At 38.1% G+C, this 23,100-nt stretch overlaps 1 protein-coding gene across 8 annotated transcripts in view; it reads right to left on the reverse strand.

The window, feature by feature from the left end:
- Window positions 1-20,814, reverse strand: part of PDS5A (PDS5 cohesin associated factor A) — a 202,557-nt gene extending 181,743 nt beyond the window's left edge. For 3 of the 8 annotated variants that reach the window (XM_077136647.1, XM_077136646.1, XM_077136642.1), the window contains exons 1-2: window positions 19,788-19,936; window positions 18,971-19,151 (exon numbers count right to left, since the gene is read on the reverse strand). In XM_077136647.1, coding sequence (XP_076992762.1) covers window positions 18,971-19,111 — 141 coding nt within the window. In that variant the 5' untranslated portion in view covers window positions 19,112-19,151; window positions 19,788-19,936. Of the gene's footprint in view, window positions 1-18,970; window positions 19,152-19,787; window positions 19,937-19,990; window positions 20,113-20,320; window positions 20,410-20,713 lie in introns of those variants that run through there. The other 5 variants (XM_077136648.1, XM_077136649.1, XM_077136644.1 and 2 more) reach the window with 4 other exon arrangements.
- Window positions 20,815-23,100: the final 2,286 nt, after the last annotated feature.

Genomic DNA, 23,100 nt, shown 5'->3' on the forward strand with positions numbered 1-23,100 from the left:
GAAAACACTTCAAAGGATAGGAATTTTCTGTTGAAAACACTTCAAAGGATAGGAATAGAAGGGAACTTCCTCAAAATGATAAAGGGAATATATGAAAAACACACAGCTAACATCATCCTCAATGAGAAAAAAATGGAAAACTTTCCTCCTAAGATCAGGAACAAGACAAGGATGTCCACTATCACTACTGTTATTCAACATTGTGTTGGAAGTTCTAGCCAGAGCAATTAGACAAGAAAAAAAAATACAAGGCATCAAAATTGGAAAGGAAGAAGTAAAACTCTCACTGTCTGCAGACGGTATGTTACTATATGTGGAAAACCTCAAAAAATCCATAGCAAAACTACTAGAGCTAATAAATGAGTACAGCAGAAGTGACAGGTTACAAGATCAACATTCAAAAATCTGTAGTGTTTCTATACACTAGTAATATACAATCTCAGGGGAAATCAAGAAAAGAATTCCATTTACAATTACAACCAAAGGAATAAAATATTTAGGAATAAATTTAACTAAAGAGACAAAAGACCTATACAAAGAAGACTACAAGAAATTGTTAAAAGAAATCACAGAAGCCCTAAATAGATGGAAGGGCATACTGTGTTCGTGGACTGGAAGACTAAGGATAGTTAAGATGTCAATTCTACCTAAATTAATTTACAGATTCAATGCAATACCAATTAAAATCCCAACTTACTTTTCAGAAATAGAAAAACCAATAACCAAATTTATGTGGAAGGGCAGGGTGCCCCGAATAGCTAGAAGTATCCTGAGAATAAAAAATGAAGTTGGAGGTCTCATGCTACCTGACTTTAAGGTGTATTATGAAGCTACTGTGGTCAAAAAAGCATGTTACTGGCATAAAGATAGATATATTGACCAATGGAATAGAACAGAGTGTTCATTCCATTCTACATATGCAATCAGTAATTCTTAATATATCATCACATAGATGTATGATCATCATTTCTTAGTACATTTGCATCGATTTAGAAAAAGAAATAGCAAGACAACAGAAAAAGAAACAAAATGATAATATAGAGAAAAAAATAAAAATAAAAAATAAAAAAACTATAGCTCAGATGATTTCTAAATGTTGTGTTAGTTAATTTTTTTTTAATTAATAAAAAAAAAGAGACTGAGAGAACCTTCTCGACCGAAAGGGGGAAGAGTAAAATGAGGCAAAGTGTCAATGGCTGAGAGATTCCAAACAGAGTCAAGAGGTTATCCTGGAGGTTATTCTTACACATTAAGCAGATATCACCTTGTTGTTCAAGATGTAGAGAGGCTGGAAGGAATTGCCTGAAAATGTAGGCTGTGTTCCAGTAGCCATGTTTCTTGATGATGATTGAACAATGATATAGCTTTCACAATGAGACTCTGTGAATGTGAAAACCTTATGTCTGATGCTCCTTTCAGCTACTATATCAACAGAAGAGTAGAACATATGGAATAAAAATAAATAATAGGGGGAACAAATGTTAAAATAAAGTCAGTTTGAAATAGTGGTAAATGAAAGCAAGGGGTAAGGGGTATGGTACGTATAGTTTTTTTTTTCTCTATTATCGTTTTATTTCTTTTTCCGTTGTCTTTTATTTCTTTTTCTAAATCGATGCAAATGTACTAAGAAATGATGAATATGCAACTATGTGATGATATTAAGAATTACTGATTATATATGTAGAATGGAAAAAAAAAAAAAAAAAAGAATCTACAAAGGCTCCATGCACTAGGGTAACTTTCCAGAAACCTATACCCTCCAGATGGGTCCCTAGACCAGATAAATCCTGAAACCTAGAGGGGCCAGGCTCTCCAGAACATCAACTAGGTCCATTCCCCTATCCCATATTATCAACAGCCCCTTCTGACATGAAAAAGTTAGAATGGGCATAGTCCAAAAAAAATATATAAACTAGGAGGCAGTTTCCTAGACCTTACATCCAAAGCAAGAGTATTGAACAAAGAAATAAAGAAATGGGAACTCCACAAAATTAAACACTTTTACACATCAAAGAATTTCATCAAGAAAGTAAAAAGACAGCCTACACAATGGCAAACAACATTTGGAAACTATATATCAGATAAAGGTCTAGTACCCAGAATTCATTAAGAGATAGTTCAACTCAACAACAAAAAGACAGCCAACCCAATTGCAAAATGGGCAGAAGTCTTGAACAGACACTTCTCAGAAAGGAAATACAAATGGCCAAAAGTACATGAAGAGATGCTCAACTTCCCTGGCTACTAGAGAAATGCAAATCAAAACCACAATGAGATATCATCTCACACCCAGCAGAATGGCCATTACCAATAAAATAGAAAATGACAAATGCTGGAGAGGATATGGACAAAGAGGCACACGTATCCACTGTCAGTGGGAATGTCAAACGGTACAACCATTATGGAAGGCAGTTTGGCAGTTCCTCATAAAGCTAAACATAGAATTGCCATATGACCTGGTGTTCTAGTTTGCTAGCTGCCAGAATGCAACACACCAGAAACGGATTGGCTTTTAATAAAAGGGGATTTATTTTGTTAGTTCTTCAGAGGAAAGGCAGCTAACTTTCCACTGAGGTTCTTTCTTATGTGGAAGGCACAGGATGGTCTCTGCTGGTCTTCTCTCCAGGCCACTGGGTTCCAACAACTTTCCCCGGGGTGACTTCTTTCCGCATCTCCAAAGGCCTGGGATGAGCTGCGAGTGCTGAGATGAGGAATGCCAAGCCGGTTAGGCTGTGCTACGTTGCGGTCTCTCATTTAAGCACCAGCCAATTGAGTCAAACGTCCTTCATTGCAGCAGGCACGCCTCCTAGCTGACTGCAGATCTAAATCAGCAACAGATTAGGTTCATGTACCATTGGCTCATGGCCACAGCAGCAGAACTAGGTGCCTTCACCTGGCCAAGTTGACAACTGAATCTAACTACCACACCTGGTAATATCACTGTAGGTATCTACTCAGAGGACATGAGGGCAAGGACACAAACAGACATTTGCACACCAATGTTTCTAGCAGCATTATTTACAATTGCGAAGAGACAGAAACAGCCAAAATGTCCATCAACAGACGGGTGGCTAAACAAACTAGGGTATATACATACAATGGAATATTACACAGTTGTAAGACAGAATAAATTTATGAAGTATGTAACAACATGGATGGACCGTGAGGACATTATGCTGAATGAGATTAGCCAGCAACAAAAGGACAAATACTGTATGGTCTCACTGATATGAACTGACATTAGTGAATAAACTTGGAGAATTTCACTGGTAACAGAGAACATCAGGAGGTAGAAATAGGGTAAAATATTGGGTAATCGGAACTGAAGGGATACAGATTGTGCTACAGGACTGAATGTAAAAACCCAGAAAGAGACAGCACAATACTACCTAACTGTAATACAATTATGTTAAAACACGGAATGAAGCTGAATGTGAGAACGATAGAGGGAGGAGGGCTGGAGGCAGAAATGAAATCAGAAAGAAAGATAGACGATAAAGCCTGAGATGGTATCTAGGAATGCCTAGTGTGTATAATGATAATGACTAAATTATACAATTTAAAATTAAAAAAATGTTTTTGCATGAGGAAAAACAAACGAATGTCATTACTTCAGGGTGCTGAAAATAGATGGTGATTAATATTTTAAAATTTCAACTTCTGTGTGAGACTAAAACAAAAAATGTTTATTTGGTACAAAATTTATACTTTGACTAGTGCCTTTCCTAATATAACTTATGCAGACAGCTTAATTGAACGCCATAAATACATGGAACCTTGAGTAGGACATGAGATTTTGTTGGTTTGTCCAGAGTGATGCCCCGATAAATCCCGGAGTGATTTGATCAGTGAATAAAAAGTATTTGCATAGTCCCCTTCGGAGAATGATGAGAAAAGGGGAAAATTCAACTTCCCCAAGTAAATTCTTGATATTCTCACAAGCAGCGTGGACAACCAAAGCTATAGGCTGAGACCCCAGTCTTGGGGGTTGTTCATATGAAACTTAACCCCACAAAAGTTAGGTCAAGCCTACTTAAAATTAGGCCTAAGAGTCACCCCCAAGAGAGCCTCTTTGGTTGCTCAGATGTGGCCTCTCTCGTCAGCCAACACAACAGTCAAACTCACCACCCTCTCCCTGTCTACATGGGACAGGACTCCCAGGGGTGTGGACCTTCCTAGCAATGTGGGACAGAAATCCTGCAGTGAGCTGAGACTCAGCATCAAGGGATTGAGAAAACCCCCAAAATGAGCTGAGCCTCAGCATCAGGGGATTGAGAAAACCTTCTTGACCAAAAGGGGGAAGAGTGAAATGAGACAAAATAAAGTGTCAATGGCTGAGAAATTCCAAACAGAGTCAAGAGGTTACCCTGGAGGTTATTCTTATGCATTAAACAGATATCACCTTGTTAGTCAAGATGTAGTGGAGAGGCTGGAGGGAACTGACTGAAAATTTGGAGTTGTGTTCCATTAGCCATGTTTCTTGAAGGTGATTGTATAATGATACAGCTTTCACAATGTGACTGTGTGATTGTGAAAACCTTCTCTCTGGGGCTCGTTTTATCTACCTTGCTGTGTCAGCTTGGAGAGAGGCCACTGTATGTTGTATTTTTATTTTCATTCACCTCGAGATACTTCCTAATTTGTCTCGTGATTTCCTGTTTTACCCACTGGTTGTTTAAGATGATGTTTAATTTTCACATATTTTGAATTTCCCATCTTACTCTGTTACTGATTGTGGTAGTTAGATTCAGGAGTCAACTTGGCTAGGTGAAAGTGCTTAGTTTTGTTGCTGTGGACATGAGCCAAGGGCATGTGAAACTCATCTGTTGCTGATTACATCTGTAGTCTTCTAGGAGGCACGTGTGCTACAATGAAAGGATGTATGTACCGTATAAAAGCCATGTTTTAATCCTAATTCCATTTTGAAAAGGCAGCTGGTTCCACTATTTCCTATTTAGTGCTGTTTGCCTGAAACTTTAATTAGATTATCTCCCTGGATATTTGACTCAATTAAGAGTGATTGTTAAACTGGATTACATGGAGATGTGTCTCTACCCATTCTGGGTGGGTCTTGATTACTTTACTGGAATCCTATAAAAAAAGGAAACAATTTTGGAGAAAGCATAAGAATCTGAGAGAGCAAAGAATGCCACAGTACGATGAAGCGGAGAATCTACCAGCCAGCGACTTTTGGAGATAACGAAGGAAAATGCTTCCCGGAGAAGTGAAGAGGAAGCTAGCAGATGACATGTTTGCTACATGCCCTTCCAGCAGAGAGAGAAACCCTGACCGTGTTCACCATGTGACTTTCCAGATGAGAGAGAAACTCTTACCACGTTCACCTTTCCACTTGAAAGAGAAACCCTGAACTTCGTCAGTCTTCTTGAATCAAGGTATCTCTCCCTGGATGCCTTAGAGTGGACATTTCTACAGACTTGCTTTAATTGGGACATTTCTATGGCCTTAAAATTGTTAACTTTCAACTTATTTAATTTCCCTTTTTGAAAGTCATTCCGTTTCTCGTATATTGCATTCCAGCAGCTAGCAAACAAGAACATACAACTATATAGCTTTTACGATGTGACCATGCAATTGTGAAAACCATGTGACTCTTACTCCTTTTATCCAGGATAATATATAAGATTCTAAAAAGGTTCCATGCCCTAGGGTAACTTTTCAGAACCCTACAACCTCCAGATAGGTCCCTGGACTAGATAAATCCTGAAACCTAGAGAGCCCAGCCTCTCCAGAACAGCGAGTTCCATTCCCTCATTTCATATTGACAGCCCCTTTCAACATGAAAAAATTAGAATGGGCATAGCCCAAATACCCCAAAAACAGTGTGTGTGTGTGGGGGGGGGAGAGATCAAAGGTGATGGTGGAGTTATACAGAGAAGGTAGGGTTTAGCAAACAAATCTGATTTCTGAATCATTAAATTGGTATTTCTATTAGTCTCCAGCATTGTAGAGCAGCCAGAAGTAAAAACCTAAAATTGTGGAGTTATAACCCATACCAAACTCTGAAATCTATTATACAATTGTTATGCTGTGCTTTGAAATGTATTGCTTTCATGTATATATGTTATTTTCCACAAAAAAAGAAAAAGTCAATTGTGATGACAATATTTTATTTCTTCTAGCCCTCCATTTTCTAGAGTAGCTAGAAGGAAAAATCGGAGATGATGGTATGGCAGCCCATGATAAACTCTGGGATCTGTCCTGTAATTCCTTGTTGAACAGTACTTTGAAAACTATTGTTTTTTTCCTTGCTTTATATTTATGTTTTATTACACAATAAAAAAAAGTTAAAAAAATATACAAAAGTGCACAACAAAAGAGTACAAGGTAAAAGAAAACAGGAAATGGTGGCCCAATCAAAGGAGGAGGATAAAAAACACAGAAAGCACCAACGAAGACAAGAATGCAGACATACCAAATGTTACAAAAAATGGTCTTTAAAACACTCAAGGAAATGAAGGAAAACACAGAAAAAGAACTAAAGGATATCAGAAAAACAATGAATGAGCGATATGAGTTTTAGTAAAGAGACATAAATTTTAAAAAAGAACTAAACATTACTAACTATAGTCCATATCTTGCAATAGGTAAATTTTTCCATATACCTCTCTATTACTGACTCCTCATAATCTACATTTACTGCCATTCATGAAAACAGTAACAAATGCACTATACCAATACAATGGGTCAATAATGGTGGAGATAGGGATATGGGAGGATTTGGGTTCTCTTTTTAATCTTTATTTCCTTTCTGGAGTAATGAAAAGTTCTAAAATTGATCATGGGGTTCTAGGCACATCTATGTGATGATACTGTGAGGCACTGTCTGTATATTTCAGACAGTTTGTGAATATATCTCAATAAAATTTTATCTAAAAATAAAAATAAATCAGATAAAGTCTCTTTTTTAAAAAGAGAGAGAGAATGTATAGTTTAAATATTTTCCTAAATAACTGAATGAAATGCTGTCATAGGGGGAAAAAAAAAAGAAAAACGGAACCAAACAAAACTAGCAGAGTAGAAGGCCACTATAACTGAAATGAAAAATGCCCAGGAGGGGTTTGAGAGCAGACTGGAGCTGGCCAAAAGAAAGAAGCAGTGAACTTGAAGACCCTTGAAATGAGTCAGGCTGAGGAATTTGAAGAAAAAGAAATATTAAAAGTGAAACTAAAACTAGGCCAAGACAACCCTGGTACTTCACCAAGCGAACCATATACACATTATGGGAGCCCCAAAAGAAGAGAGAGAAGAAAGAGAGAAACAAGCAGATGGAATATTCAAAGAAATAATAACAGAGAACTTCTCAAACTTAGCAAAAGATGTGAATATGCACATTCAAAAAGCCCAGAGGACACCAAACAGGACAAACATGAAGTTCACCCCATCATATACTGATTACACTATCAAATGCAAAGGACAAGGAGAGAGTTCTGAGAGCTGCAAGAGAAAAGCAACATGTTATGATCAAGGGAGTCCTAATTAGATTGAGTGCTAATTTCCTACCACAAACCATGGAAGCAAGAAGGCAGTTGTGCTGGTCTGAAACGATCATGTACCCTAGAAAAGTCAGGTTTTAATTCTAATCCATCTTGCGGATATTTTAATCCCCATTCAGCACTACAGGTTGGAAACCTGATTAGGTTATCTCTACGGCGATGTGGCTTGCCCAATTATGGGTATTATCTTTTGATTAGATGGAGATATGGCTCCACCCATTCCACATAGGTCTTGATTAGTTTACTGGAATCCTTTAAAAGAGGAAGCATTTTGGACAGTGCGAGACAGCCATGAGCATCATGAGAGCCCTGCCAGAGACCTTTGGAGATGAAGAACGAAACTGCCACTAGGGGAGCTTCATGAAACGAGAAGCCTGGAGAACAAGCTAGCAGACATTGCCATTGTACTGGTTTGAAAGGACATATGTCCCCTAGAAAAGTTATGTTTTAATCAAAATCCCATTTCATAACAGTAGAATAAATAATCCCTATTCATTCAATACTGTATGTTTGAAACTGTAATCAGATCATCTCCCTGGATGATGTGATTTAGTCAAAAGTGGTTGTTAAATTGGATTAGGTGACAAAAAGTCTCCACCAATTTGGGTGGGTCTTGATTGGTTTACTGGAGTCCTATAAAAGAGGAAACATTTTGGAGAATAAGAGATTCAGAGAGAGCAAAGCAGAACTATATAGTCATGAGAAGCAGAGACCACCAGCCAGCGGCCATTGGAGATGAAGAAGGAAAATGCCTCCCGGGGAGCTTTGTGAAACAGGAAGCCAGGAGAAGAAGCTAGCACTTGATGCCATGTTCACCATGTGCTCTTCCAGATGAGAGAGGAATCCTAACTGTGTTCGCCATGTGCCTTCTCACTTGAGAGAGAAACCCTGAACTTCATCGGCCTTCTTGAACCAAGTTATCTTTCCCTGGATGCCTTAGATTGGACATTTCTATAGACTTGTTTTAATTGGGACATTTTCTCAGCCTTAGAACTATAAACTAGCAACTTATTAAATTCTCCTTGTTAAAAGCTATTCCATTTCTGGTATATCGCATTCTGGAAGTTAGTAAACTAGAACAGTAACCTCTTGTTGGTGCCTTAATTTGGACATTTTTATAGACTTGCTTTAATTGGGACATTTTCTCAGCCTTAGAACTGTAAACTTGCAACTTAAGAAATTTTCCTTGTTAAAAGCTATTCCATTTCTGGTACACTGCATTCTGGCAGCTAGCAAACCAGAACAGCAGTGGAACGAAATACTTAAAGCACTGAAAGAAAACAACTGCCAGCCAGAATTTTATATCCAGAAAGACTTTCTTCCAAAAAACAAAGGGGATATTAAGACATTATCATATAAACAAAAGCTGAATGAGTTTATCTCCACTAGACCTTCCCTACAAGCAATGGTAAAAAGGGAGATCTTTAGACTGAAAGGAAAACATTAGACAGTGGCTCAAGGATGAAGAAATAATGAAATAAACACCAGCAGGAAAATTAATCATCATTTGGGTAATTACAAATGATGGTATTATTGTAGTATATTGTTCTTCCTCAGGATGCTAAAACACAAATGCATAAAAATTAGTGGTAAATCTATGTTTTTCATCATAAAATGTACTAAGATGTAAGTGGTAACAAAAGCAAAAAAAAAAAAATGGTGGGGGGCAGAAGGGTATAGGAAAACTATATGTGCATGCTATTGAACTTAAATTGGTCTTAAACCAAATATAACTATTAAATATTTAAGATGTTAAATCTTAAACCCATGATAACCATGAAGTAAAGAGATGAAAAATATGTCCAGACAGAACTCAGAAGGCACTCAACATCATACAACACCAAAAAAGCAAACAAATAATAAAGCAGGAATTAACAGAAGTGAGGGACACAAAGATTTAAGACTGACACAGGCCAAGAGCAAAAAATGGTAGAACAAAGTCCTGTATTATCAGTAGTGACATTAAATGTAAATGGACTGAACTCCCCAGTCAAAAGACAGAGTTTGGAAGAATGGATAAACAGCATGACCCACCTATATGCTATCTGCAAGAAATTCAAGTAAAATGCAAAGATACAAGTAGGTTGAGGGTGAAAAAATGGAAAATACATATACCATGCAAGTAGTCAACAAAAGAGAGGTGGGGTGGCTATACCAGTTCCAGAAAATACAGACTTTTAAGTCAAAAATAGTTACAAAGACCAAGGATGGTCATTATATACCGGGGGGATTCAACAGGAAGATATAACAATTATAAACACATATGCAACTAACAGCAGAGCTTCAAAACAGATGAAGTATATAAGATTTGAAGGGAGAAATTGATGGTTCTACACTGATAACAGGAGACTTTAATACACCACTCTCAATAATGGATAGACCGTTTAGTCAGAAGATGAATAAGAAGTATAAGGCTTGAACAGATACTCTAAAACAACTGGACCTAACAGACATAATAGAACACTTAACCCAACAAAAACAGAACACAAATTCTTCCTGGGTGCATATGATCATTCTCTAGGAAAGAACACAGGTTTGGTTACAAAACAGTCTCGATATATGCAAAATATGGAAAATATGCCATGTATATTCTCTAACCACAACAGAATGAAACTAAAAATCACTATTCTAGTTTGCTAGCTGCTGGAATGCAACACACAGACTGGCTTTCAATAAAAGGGGATTTATTTAGTTGACATATAGCTCTTCAGAGGAAAGGCAGCTAACTTTCCACTGAGGTTCTTTCTTACATGGGAAGGCACAGGGTGATCTCTGCTGGCCTTCTCTCCAGGCCTCTGGGTTCCAACAACTTTTCCTGGGGTGATTCATTTCTGCATCTCCAAAGGGGGCTGAGCTGCAAGCGCTGAGATGAGGTATGCTGAGCTGCTTGGGCTTTGCTACGTTGAGTCTCTCATTTAAGCACCAGCCAATTAAATCAAAGATCATCCACTGCAGCAGTCATGCCTCCTAGCCAACTGCAGATGTAATCAACAGATGAGGTTCATACGCCATTGGCTCATGTCCACAGCAATAGAAGTAAGCACCTTCACCTAGCCAAGCTGACACCTGAATCTAACTACCACGATAAGTAACAGAGGAAGAGATGGAAAATGTAAAAATACGTGAAAATTAAACATAGTCTTCAACAACCAGTGGGTAAAACAGGAAATCACAAGAGAAATTAGGAACTATCTCGAGGTGAATGAAAATAAAGATACAACATACAGTGGCCTCTCTCTCTAAGGTGACACAGCAAGTGTACTCACTGCCCTCCCCGACTGTGGGGGACATGACTTCCAATGGTGTAAATCTTCCTGGCAATATGGGCCAGAAATCCCTAAATGAGCTGGGACCCAGCATCAAGGGATTGAGAAAAGCTTCTTGGCTAAAAGGGAGAAGAGAGAAATGAGGAAAAAAAAGTGTCAGTGGCTAAGAGATTTCAGAGTTGAGAGGTTATCCTGGAGGTTATTCTTATAGCCTCTAGGATATAAGAATATATCATTATATAGATATCCCTTTTTAGTTTATGATGTATATAAAGTGACTAGAGGGGAGTACCTGAAACTGTATAGCTGTGTTTTAGTAGCCTTGTTTCTTGAAAATGATTGTATGATGATACAGCTTTTACAATGCAACTGCATGACTGTTAAAACCCTGTGTTTGATAGGGGATGGACAGACGAGTAAAAAATATGGAAAAAAAATTAAACAAATAGTGGGGGGGCAAAGATTAAAATAAGTCGGGCAGATGAAAATATTAGTGGTCAATGGGGGGGTAAGGGGTATGGTATGTATGAAGTTTTTCTTTTTATTTACTTTTATAGCGATGCAAATATTCTAAAAAATGATCATGGTGTCGAATACACAACTATGTGATGATATTGTGAGCCACTGATTGTATACGCTGTATGGAATGTTTGTATGTTAAGATTTATCAATAAAAATATTAAAAAAAGAAAGAAAGAAAATACAACATACAAATATGTATCAGATGCAGTGGAGGCAGTGCTGAAAGGGAAAGCTATAGCTCTAAATGCTCACTTCAAAAAAGACTTCAAATCAGAAGTTTCCAGTATGAAACTAGAAGAACTAGAAAAACAAGAGCAAACTAAGCCCAAAGGGAGAAGGAAGGAAATAACAAAGATTCAAGTGGAGATAAATTAAATAGAGTACAAAAAAATAGAAAGAACCAACAACATAAAAAATTGGTTCCTGAAAAGATCAATAAAATCAGCAAACCTTTAGTTAGACTGACGAAGAAATAAAGAGAGGATACAAATAACAAAAACCAGAAATGAAAAGGAATACATTACTACTGATCCTGCTGAAAGAAAAGGGACTATAAGAGGATATTATGAACAACTACATGACAATAAATTATATAACCTAGATAAAATGGACCAATTCTTAGAAAGTCACAAACTACCTAAATTGACTCAAAAACAAAGAGATGATCTCAACAAATCAATTACATGTAAACAGATTGAGTAAGTAACCAGAAACATCCCAAAAAAGAAAAGCCCAGGACCAAATAGTTTCAAAGGAGAATTCTATCGAACACTGCAAACAAACTTGACTCCAATTCTGCTCAAACTCTTTGAAAACACTCCCAAATTCATTCTACAAGGCCAACATCACCCTCATATCAAAGCCAGTACCACTTATAAATATAGATACAAAAATCCTCAGCAAAACACTAGCAAACTGAATCTGAAACGATATTAAAAGAACTATACACCATCATCAAGTGGGATTTAAATAACACCCGTGGCTCTATCTGAGATCCTACAAAAGTAGCACACATTCAGATCAACTTTTAGAATCCTAAAACCTTCAGATGGATCCTAGGCCAGATAAGACCTGAAACCAGAGGTGCCAGACTCTCCAAGAACATCAACCAGTTCCTCCCCCATCCCATATTGTTGATACCTCTCTTGCAACAAGAAAAAGTTAGAATGGGCATAACCCAAATATCCCTGGAAAGACTGGAGAAAGATCAAAGGAGAAAGAGGAGTTATAACAGAGAAGTTAGGATTTAACAAACGGATATAGTATGACTACTGAATCATATATTAGTATTTCTTTTTAGTCTCTAGCATGTTGGAGTAGTTGGAAGTAAAAACCTGAAATTCTAGAACAGTAACCCACACAAAATTTTGAAATCTGTTCTATACCTACTTGAAATTTATTGATTTTTTGTATATATATTTCACAATGAAAAATGTTAAAAAATAAAAGTTGGAAATATACGTGAGTTGAAAAAAAAAGGAATGGAGTCCTGATATATGCGGCATGGATGAACCTTGAAGACATCATCTTGTATGACATAAGCAAACCCATAGGGTTAGAGAACTAGGAGTTGATGCTTTGTACAGAATTTCTATTTAAATTGATAGCAAAGGATTCAAAATGGATGGTGGTAAACTATAGACAATTATAGTAATATCAGATAAAATAAATTCCTGAAATAAAAAATTTGAAAATATTTAGTAACATAGCTCACTACTATAGCAAAGTTGATATTTGCAATAACTTTTTTTTTTTTTCACATGGGCAGGCACCGGGAATCAAACCCGGGTCTTTGGCATGGCAGGCAAGAACTCTGCCTGCTGAGCCACCATGGCCTGCCCGATATTCGTTAATAACTTTTTACTTGATATTTTGAGAACGCACACAGTTTTCATAGTTGATCAAATGGTATTTAAGACAGTGTTTAATATTTTTAGAATTAAAGTAACTGATATCTGCATCTATAGATTTTTCTCCTTCCTTGCTTTAATTTTAAATTGGTTTATGAAACATATTGTACAAACAGGCTTTATGATAATTACTTAGATTTTTTTTTAATATGCCTATGGATAAGCTAACTAAGATCCATTTTAGGTTAAGATTTCCATATGTTAATTGTAAAAATATTTGTATTTTCATTTTTTTTCCTGAAATAAGGAAAACATTTAGTAACACAATCATCACTATAGCAATGCAGATATTTGTTAGAACTTTCTACTTGATATTTTGAGAAAATTCAGTATTGACAGCTGAACAAATGGTATCTAAGTTAGTGTTTAATACTTAGAATTTAAGACCTTCGTTATCTAAATTTGTAGCTTTTTCCCTCATTGCCTTAATTTTAAATTGGTTTTTGAAAGTTACTGTGCAAACACAGGCTTTACAATGATTATACGGATACCCTATTTAAATATGCCTATGGTTAAGCTAACTAAGATAACCACTTTTGGTGGTTCTAAGCATATTGTTTGTTTTCTTAAATTAAAAAAAAATTAACGTAAAAAAAGGATGGTGGTGATGGTAACACATTTTGGGAGTATAATCAATAGTACTACAGAGATTAACTTGGCTAGAAGGAGAAGTACATATTACTAGATAAAAATTAAACAATAAAACATATTACCGTATAAGAGTGATCCCTATTATAGAAAAAGGTCTATCGTTAATAGTACAAGTATAAGAATGTTCTTTTGTGAATTAACATATGTATGATATTAATACAAAGTATCAATAATAGAGTAGTATGGGGAAAAATACACCTAACATAAATTAAGGACAATAAACAATAGTATGATTTTAATAATCTTTCATCAATTGTAACAATGGCAACTACTATTAACAAAAACAGTACAATTATTTTAAAAGTGCTGCCATCAACTGTAAAAATGTTCTATATCAGTGCAAGGTATCTTTCATCAATTGTAACAATGGCAACTACTATTAAAAAATAGTATAATTATTTTAAAAGTGCTGCCATCAACTGTAAAAATGTTCTACGTCAGTGCAAGGTATCGGTGATAGGGTGGTGTATAGGAATCCTATATTTTAAGCATGATTGTTTTGTAAACCCTCAATTTCTCTAAAAAAAAAAAAAAAACTTAAATAAGACCTTGTTGATTTCAAGATTATCTCTCTTACTAACATTTGTCCCTACCTTCACTGTCTTTATTTTTTCAAACTAAAAAAAGTGTCACTTAATTTCCCTTGAGTTTAAAAGGAAATTCTTATCCTACTAAGCCTAAAAGTGACATTTATGTTTAATCATTCTCATACAGTACACTTCTCTTTTTGCGAGGAAGCAATAAGTGACTTTCTTAAAACATAAATTTGCAAATTTGACTGCTAACTTAAAAGTAGGCATCACATAACAGTACATTACTGAGAGGTCTGGGAAATAGGCACTGCTGTACACTGCTGGTAGAGGTGCAAAATGGTACAAACTCCAAGGAGGGGAATTTATTTCTAACAAAGCTACTTATAAGCTAAATTTGACTCAACAATCTAGGAATTCAACTTCAAGATACACTTCTAACCCTAAAAGTTATACATGGAAGGCTGTAACTCCACGAGAAAGGAAAAACGATCTCAATGAACAGATGCAGAAGAATTCCAAGAGAAACTGTTAAAAGGAAAAAGTAAGGGGCAGAAGAATACGGACCGTATTCTATCCTTTGGGTAAGTTAGAAGGAGAAAACATAGAAAGGATAAACCAGAAACTGACAAAAATGATCATCTATACTGGGTGGGTAGAAAAGGGAGGGGAAGAGTTAAGGATGGATGTGAGAATTCTGTAAATTATATGTTCTATTCAGTTCTGACTTTTGAACCATGGAAAAAGTAATCCCTAAAATTGAACAAAAACAGAAACAGACCATCTGTATATGAAATTGCTAACATAATCACGCAGGAAAAAAGAATTCTAATTCCACAAACTAACACAGTAATTTATACCCTTAAATAAGATAAAAAGAACTGCAAAGAAATCTCGTAAGGAGTGCGTACTGGTATGGTAATGAGGAAATTCTGTGCTTATTGTAGGGTAGTACAAATAAATGTACTGTTATAGAAAACTAGGTGTTTCAGTGTTGGAGAAGGAAGATACAAATATGAAGTGAAGGAAACTTAGAAAGAACTCTGTGGAGATAGATTTCCATTGGTGGTATGAGAATAAACTCATGACTTAAAGAAAAAAAAAATTTCCTAGCACTATATACTAAAAGGGCATGAAGATATTACATGCTAGTAGCAATGTGAACACATAATGCCCCAATCTTGGTTTATACCCATTTTCTACTAAAAAGGAAACAGAATTCCTTGGAAAAACGGTATGTAAATGCAGCACAAGAGAAGCACAAGGTGAACATTTGGTTGTAACAGAAAATAAGCAAGTGCTCAAAGACATAAAAGCATGTCAAAAGGTTACCAGACACGTCAGATACCAGCGCCAGCATGCTCAATTTCAGACAAGCTGAATCTCAAAAGGAATAAGGACAGAAATGGATCATAAAGTATTGAATAATAATAAAAAAGAACCTGCAAGTAATGCATTATTTAAAAAAACTGTCCCGGGGGATTTAAGCAAAACTAAGAATCATCATTGGAAGTTAAGACAAATAAGTAAAAAATTGTTAGAAAACAAGTTATTCTCACAAACCTTCACCTCTAACATTAGTTAATAATTGCAAAGAAGAGACCTTTTTAACAAAGAGCTGACAAACTTTAGCCAAGTAATCAAATCTAAGTGGCATAACCAATAGGACAAAAATGACATTATATGCCTCCAGATAGAAGGAAGAACACAATTAATACCCATGTAGTATACTTTCCCCTGATCCCCATTAAGAAATTAGACAAAATCAGATTATGGAACTCCTGTAAGACAAATGGCATGGATTCTTCAAAAATGTCATGTCATGAAAGACCAAAAAAAGGCAGAACGATTATTCTACATTAAAGGAGACTAATGCATGTGATGCTTTATTGGAACTTATACAGAGGGGCAAGAAAACTTTTTAAAAGTCATTTTAATAGCAACTAGGAAATTTTATTATGGACTGCATAATAAGTTATATTATTTTATCAATGTTAAATTTCTTGACTGTGATAATGATAATTATAATAAAGCGTCAGTTTTTCTTCTAAGAAAAGATACACCAAAGAACTCAGAGATGAAATACCATGATGTCTGTGAAGAATTCTTAAATGTTCAGTGCAAAAACAAAGTGTTTGTGTATGAGTACGAAGAAACATAAGAAAAAAGGTGGAAAAATGTTAACTGATGAACCCAAATGAAGGCAAATATGCATTAAAAGTACCATTTTTCCCAACTTTTAGAGGTTTGAAATGTTTCAAAATAAAAAATTGATTTAAAAAAGGAAAAAATCATTAAAATCATTTTATTTTCCAGTAAAAATTCAAATATAAGAAATACCGTTCTAAGTTCAAATCATAAGCCTCCCTCCCAATAATTTTTCTCTAACTCGCAAGTTAAAAAATAAAAAATTCCTACCAGTATACACATACAATGAACTATTATTCAGCTGTAAAAGGAATGAAGTTCTGATATATGCAACAACATGGATGTACCTTGAGATCATGGCGAGTAAAACAAACCAGACACAAAAGGGCAAATATTGTATGACCTCACTGATATGAAATAATCAGAATGAACAAATTCATTGATTGAAATATCAGAATATAGGTTACCAGGAGGTGGGGTTGGAGTAGGGAATGGGGAGTTAATGCTTATTTGATACAGTGTTTCTATTTGGGGTAATGGAAAGGTTTTGGTAATGGATGGTGGTAATAGCAGCATAACCCTGTGAATGTAGTTAACACCACTGAATTATGTATTTGAATGTGGCTGAGGTGTATATAGGTTACAAGAATAAAATTTTTTTCAAATCCTACAATTTTTTTTCTTACAGTATTTAAAATAAATTGTACACACTGAGCAAGTTGGCTGCAAACATAAACTGCTGGTTCTAGAAATGTTACTTTTCTTTATGAATATAGCTAGAAGTACACTTGCACTTGTCAAAAAATATTTTAAATAGTTAAAATCTATATTTCCAATGAGATAGAAATATTTTAAACAGGGATCCTGAAGAAGTATAAAGTCAAAAGAGACTTTCAGAAGAGGAAAACAGAAGGAATCTTAATAGTTCTTGAAAAAAGCAAGATTTCAGGAAAAAAAATTCAAATTAGTTAACGTACATCACGTCTAATTTGCAAAAGAACTCTAGAAAACAAATACACTAACCCAACGCTCATTGCAGATGTGGTTATATGGTCATTTATTGTTAAAATATTTCTGAGATTCAATCTATTTTCATGTGGAAATGTATATAGTCACAACCACAATATATTTATTGCTAGGATTCAAGGTTCAAACATTCTTAATTTGAAATCCTAATTAAAACTAAAGATTCATAATTTTTTTTACTTAACAGCTGTATATTTCATAATTTTTCAGAATCTCACTCTTAATAAAAGCTCAAGAGGCATCAAAAAACCTAAGTAAAAATTTGAAAAATACTAAACTGTAGGAACAATGTACACATTCATTAAAACACTGACAACACTGTGCACATTGACTAGATTCTGCACTAAACTCTAAGAGCAAAGGCGGAAAAGATCATTCCCTAAAAATACATTTCACCAAGTTACCCAACGTAGAAACAATGTCAATGTCAATACTGTTTCTTCCCTCACTCTCCACCAAGTGCAGCTGATTCTAACTCTGAAATGTTTTGCGGATCATTTCCTCTCTCTTTCCACTATCATATCCTTACTTCGATTTCAACGTCTTTCACTTGGGCTACTGCCAACAACTTTCGAGCCAGTCTCCAGGCCTCCCTGCCTCGGATAATTCCCTACACCAATCCAGCCCAGTTTTGACAATCAAAATGTCCTCAGCAATGCCAAATGTTTCCTGAGGGGAAACTGCTTTAAGCCAACCCATCAACAAGATGGCACAATCTATGCCCATGAGAAAAAAATCAACCAAAATAAGGTTGAAGCTTACAACCTTGATCTGTGACACCATATTTAAACTAAATTAGTTGATTCCCTATAAAAAAGAACAGTATTATGGTCTCTTAAAACCCCTCTTAACATATGAAATTAAATCACCTTACTATAAACCTCAATTTTTGAAAACGCAGTAGCTTCTGTCAAAGTTTAATCACACTGTATACATTTTTAAGCTTCTGGATATAGAAAATTGGGAAAATTTTTAAAATGCCACTTGTGCTTAAATCAATCCCTTCAGAAGCCGATGAAAACAGGAACCTTACTAGGCAAATTGCTGCCAACATTTAAGCTTGCAAGCTACTTTAAACAGTTTTGTATTAAATAAAATGTTTCAAGAAAAAAAAAACCAACTTGCCTTCTCATGCTTGAAAAGGAGTAAGATTTTTCTTTAAATTCTCCTTTAAATTTCCTATAATGGTTACATTACTACAGAACTTATTCAAAGATATATTCAAAACAGAACAACAGTTGTCAGAGAAGGTAAAGGGAGAAGACTAAAGGATATCTAAAAAAATTTGGTAGATGACATTCTAAAAGGCCCGATGCAAGGTTTTATTGCAATGGTTTTAACTGCAGAAAATTATCTCCTACCATAGATTCCTTAAGTGTGAACAGCATGTCCAGACACCTTACCTTCAGTCGTTTGATCATTTCGTCGGTGGTGATCTTGTCAGTGATCTCCTTCACGCCGGGCGGGTAGGCGATCTTCCCATCGGCACTCACTACGCCACAGAGGGCAGTGGCAGGCTTGGGCTGCGCGGTGGAGAAGTCCATCCTGGGGGACAACTTTTCTTTCACAGTCCTCTACCGGCCTCTATCGGTCAGAAAACAAAAGTTCAGCGGGAAAGGGGCGACTTTGTAACCTCTTTTTTCATTTGAAAAACCTCTAATCAGGAAAGGGGCCCTTTCTCCCGGGAGGCCGAAGACCCCGGCGGCGGCCCCGCCACCCGCCCCTTCCCCGGGCTGGGCTCCAAGCCGCTCCCACCCGCGCCAACCCCGGGCCCACCGCGCTCTCCCGGCACCATCCGCCACCGCGGCGGGAGGCGCCGAGCAGTGCCAGGAGTTTCTCAGTCCTCCCTTCACAATGAAATCCTCCCCCAAGCACCACTGTCCGAAGTTTGGCGGCCTCGGGAGGCTGGCGGGGGCTCCAAAGCCCCTGCTCGGCCAGATGAAAAGCGCCCAGTCCCCATGAGGCCAGTTCCCTCTGGAGAGGGAGATGTGAGGCCTGTAGGGCTTGGATTAGGCCGCAAACTAGGGACCCAACAGGACCCACACGCCGTGGCGGCTCCCGGGAACAAAACGCCCTTGCCCGGCCGAGCTTCGGGACCCCCGGCCATCCACGCTGCGCTCCCGCCCCTCCCTGTCCCGCTCTCCCACCCCCGCGGGAGGGGAAAACAGCCGCCCGCCACCCCCAACCCCACGCCAGGAAGCGGCTAACGCGGCTCCGCACTTCACATTTTGTTCCTTCAACTTCGGCTGAGGGTCCCCGGCGGCTCTCCTCGGCCCTGGTCACTCCGCGCCTCCCGGAACCACCGAGGCCTTACCGGCACCTTCGGGCAGCCCTGCCGGGCCTCGGACCCGCTGCCCCCCTCCCCCCTTTCGTCCCCTCCCTCCACCCGCCAAGGGCGGGAGCCGAGCTGCCTCCGCCTTTACCTCCTCCTCATGCGGGCGGAAGGTGCATCGAGCGCCCGGGCCTCTGTCAGGTGGTTGCGTCGCCGCCCCTCGCCAGGCAGCACACAAAGCGGCTCCGCGGGTCCCGCCGCCGCCGCCGCCCGCCCGCCCGCCCCGGAGCGGCGCTGGGGCTGGCGGTGCAGAAGAGGAGCAGCCGCCGCGGGGAGGAGGGGGGGGAACGCGGGGCAAGCGTGTGCTGGGCGGGGAGACACTGCCGCTCTCCGTCTGGCCGAGGAAGAGCAGCCTCGGAGGCTCCTCCGGGAGTGTGCGCGCGTGTGTTTGCCCGGGACCCTCGCGGCCGCCCACCCGCACCTAGCGCCGACTGGGGCCAAAGACGCCAACCAGGACGCCTCTCGCAGCGGCGCGCGCCCAGCCGTCAGAGCCACCGGAGCCGGCACCTCGCGCACACACCGGGCGATCACGCGAACGGCGCGAGAGCACGCGAGAGCAGCCGCGCGCCTCGCTCCCTCCCCTTCCTCCTCCACCGGCCGTGCCTCCGCCTCCCACGGGCCCGAGGCGGTGGCGTGCGGGGCGAACAGCGCCGCCACCCGGTTGGCGCCAAGATCTGCCGCATAGAGCGCCTCCGGGAGGACCGGACCTGGGAGAGCCAACAGGAAGGAATGGGGGGGAGGAACCCGGGTGGCGGGAAGCGAACCCCAGTACCCGCAGCTCTCGAAGGGACGCGCAGGGCGAGTAGAGCATTACCTTTCGCGGCGAAGATGAGTTCTTGACTTTCTGGAGTCATCCTTAGCGACGTGAACTGAACTCATTGGGAGACCATTAATCACTCGGTGAAAATGAACGGGAAAGATGATCTGCAAAAACTGAGGGAAACTTCTGCAGTATGGCACAACGTGGGCTGCTCATTTTTGTGCCTTCGACAACTCTACCCCCTTAGGTTTCTAAATTGCTATTTTTAAAGCTGCAAAATATGAAAATAGCAATGAGTCTAGTAATCCTCAGTTTATGATCTTTGGGCCACTGGCCTCAAAATCAGTTGGGCAACTGGTAAGGTCTTGGTGGCTCCCGTTGAAAACTTCGGTTCCTGGGCTCCACCCTCAAACCTACAGAATCAGAATCCCTGAGAGTGGAAACTAGAAAAAAAGCGTTTTGGCAGTTTTGCTAGATGATTCTTGTGTATGTGGAAGAGCTTATACTAAAAAAAAAAATGTTTTGAACATACCAAGGATTGAATGTTTTATTTTCATCTAAAAGGAAACAATTGTAAAGGCAAACCTAGTGCAGCAGTGTGTGAGCAATTTAATGCTAATAATGTAAGCAGATGAACTCAGGAGCACATACATAATTTCAGAAAACATGGTTGAAACAGAATACATTAATATGAAATCGCATTCAACTCCTGAAACTGACCGCTATCATAGTTTTAAATGAGAATGAATTGTTTGTGTAAATTATTTTGAACGGTTATGTATTGGTCTATTTTTCCCACATCCTTTACTTGATTTTAAAAATAGTAAAAAGTATGGCGTTCACTGACTTGTTTTTGAGGTTTTACACAAGGCAGCAGTCCTCTTGGAATTTAACACTCCACAGTTGCCGATTTGTCAGAACTCTCCCCAGAAGTCTTTGCTTTGTTCTTGGTCATTTAGCGTAGCAGGCAGAATCCATTTTAAATGGTCTTCTTTCAAACTATCAAATCGTCCAAAAGTTACTCTAATTTTAGGATCCTCCCTCTCACTTTTGGTTTTTCCTTACTTAGTTAAATAACTAAAGAGTGCCCCTTTTTTTTTTTTTTAATTCTTCTTCTCAGTAACTTACCAGTTACTAAATGGGAGTTCTGTTTATGCCCATAAAATTTAACTTTATATAATGTATTACTTTGTTAGTGTTATATGATTTTATAAACAATCAGAAGATAGTGAGCCCTGAGGATTACAGCAAATAAAAATTGAATTTAAACAATACTCTTTAAGATTCCTGTTTTCATTTCCTTTCTTAAACGTTTGTTTCCACATATAATAAATGAGAAGTGATGCATTCATTTGTGCAACAAATATTTAAAGAAGGCCTACTATGCAAGGCATTGTTTTGGGCACTGAGTAAAAAAGCACTGGGGGTGGGAGTAGGGTGGGCAAAAGTCCCTGCCCTGATGGAGCTTAGTTTGTTTGGGAGATGAATATACATGTTTACATATCTATAATATGTATATGATATGTACATTATATGTACGATATCTATATATGTATAATATGCATATTACATGTATTATATCTATATCTATGTATAGGTAGATTGCTATGGAGAAAAGTGAAAAGTAGGAAAGATGGGAGAATATAGACTGTGTAAAGCCTTTTAGATTTTGTGAAAGTCTTTGGCTTTTACCCTGACTGAGGTGGAGAAATATTGGAGTGTTTTAAACAGAGAAATTGACATGCTATGACTTAGCAAGCTAGGTGACCTTGGACAAGTTCCTTAATCTTTCCGTGCTTCATTTTTCTCATCTGTGAGATGCTGATAACAATAGTTTCTACCTCAGAAAGTTGCTAAAAGGATTAAATAAGGGTTTATTTTTAAAGTGCCTAGAATAGTACCTGGCACATACTAAATTCTACACGTGTTTTTATATAAGATAAATAGACTAGATAATATAAAATACATTTTATAAATAAATTTATAAATGTAAATAAAATAAATAAAAATTAAAGAATCACTATAGCTGTTGGGTTGAAAATAAAGACAGAAATACAAGTGTAGAAGTACGATAAACTAGGTATAACATTACTGCAAAAATTCCAAGGAGAGATATTAACAAGGACCAGGGTGATGGGAGAGGCGGGGATTTGAAAAAATGTGTCAAAAAATCAAGGACGACCCCAAGTTTTAAGTCTGAATAACTTGAATGATAACATGGCCACCAACCAAGATGGGGAGGACACATTTAGAGGGGTTGGAGCTGATTTAAGGTCAGGATGTTTTTAAGACATCCAAGCTATTTAAAAGTTAATTCAATAGTTACTGAGCTCCTACAATGTAAGACATTGTGCTGGGCACTGGGGGGAGAGTAATAAAAACCAAAATGACACCAGCCCTGCCTGCCCTTTAACAGAATCACAGTGTATCAGAGGAACCAG

This window comes from Tamandua tetradactyla, chromosome 19 (assembly GCF_023851605.1).
Source record: "Tamandua tetradactyla isolate mTamTet1 chromosome 19, mTamTet1.pri, whole genome shotgun sequence".
NCBI classification, from domain to species: domain Eukaryota; kingdom Metazoa; phylum Chordata; class Mammalia; order Pilosa; family Myrmecophagidae; genus Tamandua; species Tamandua tetradactyla.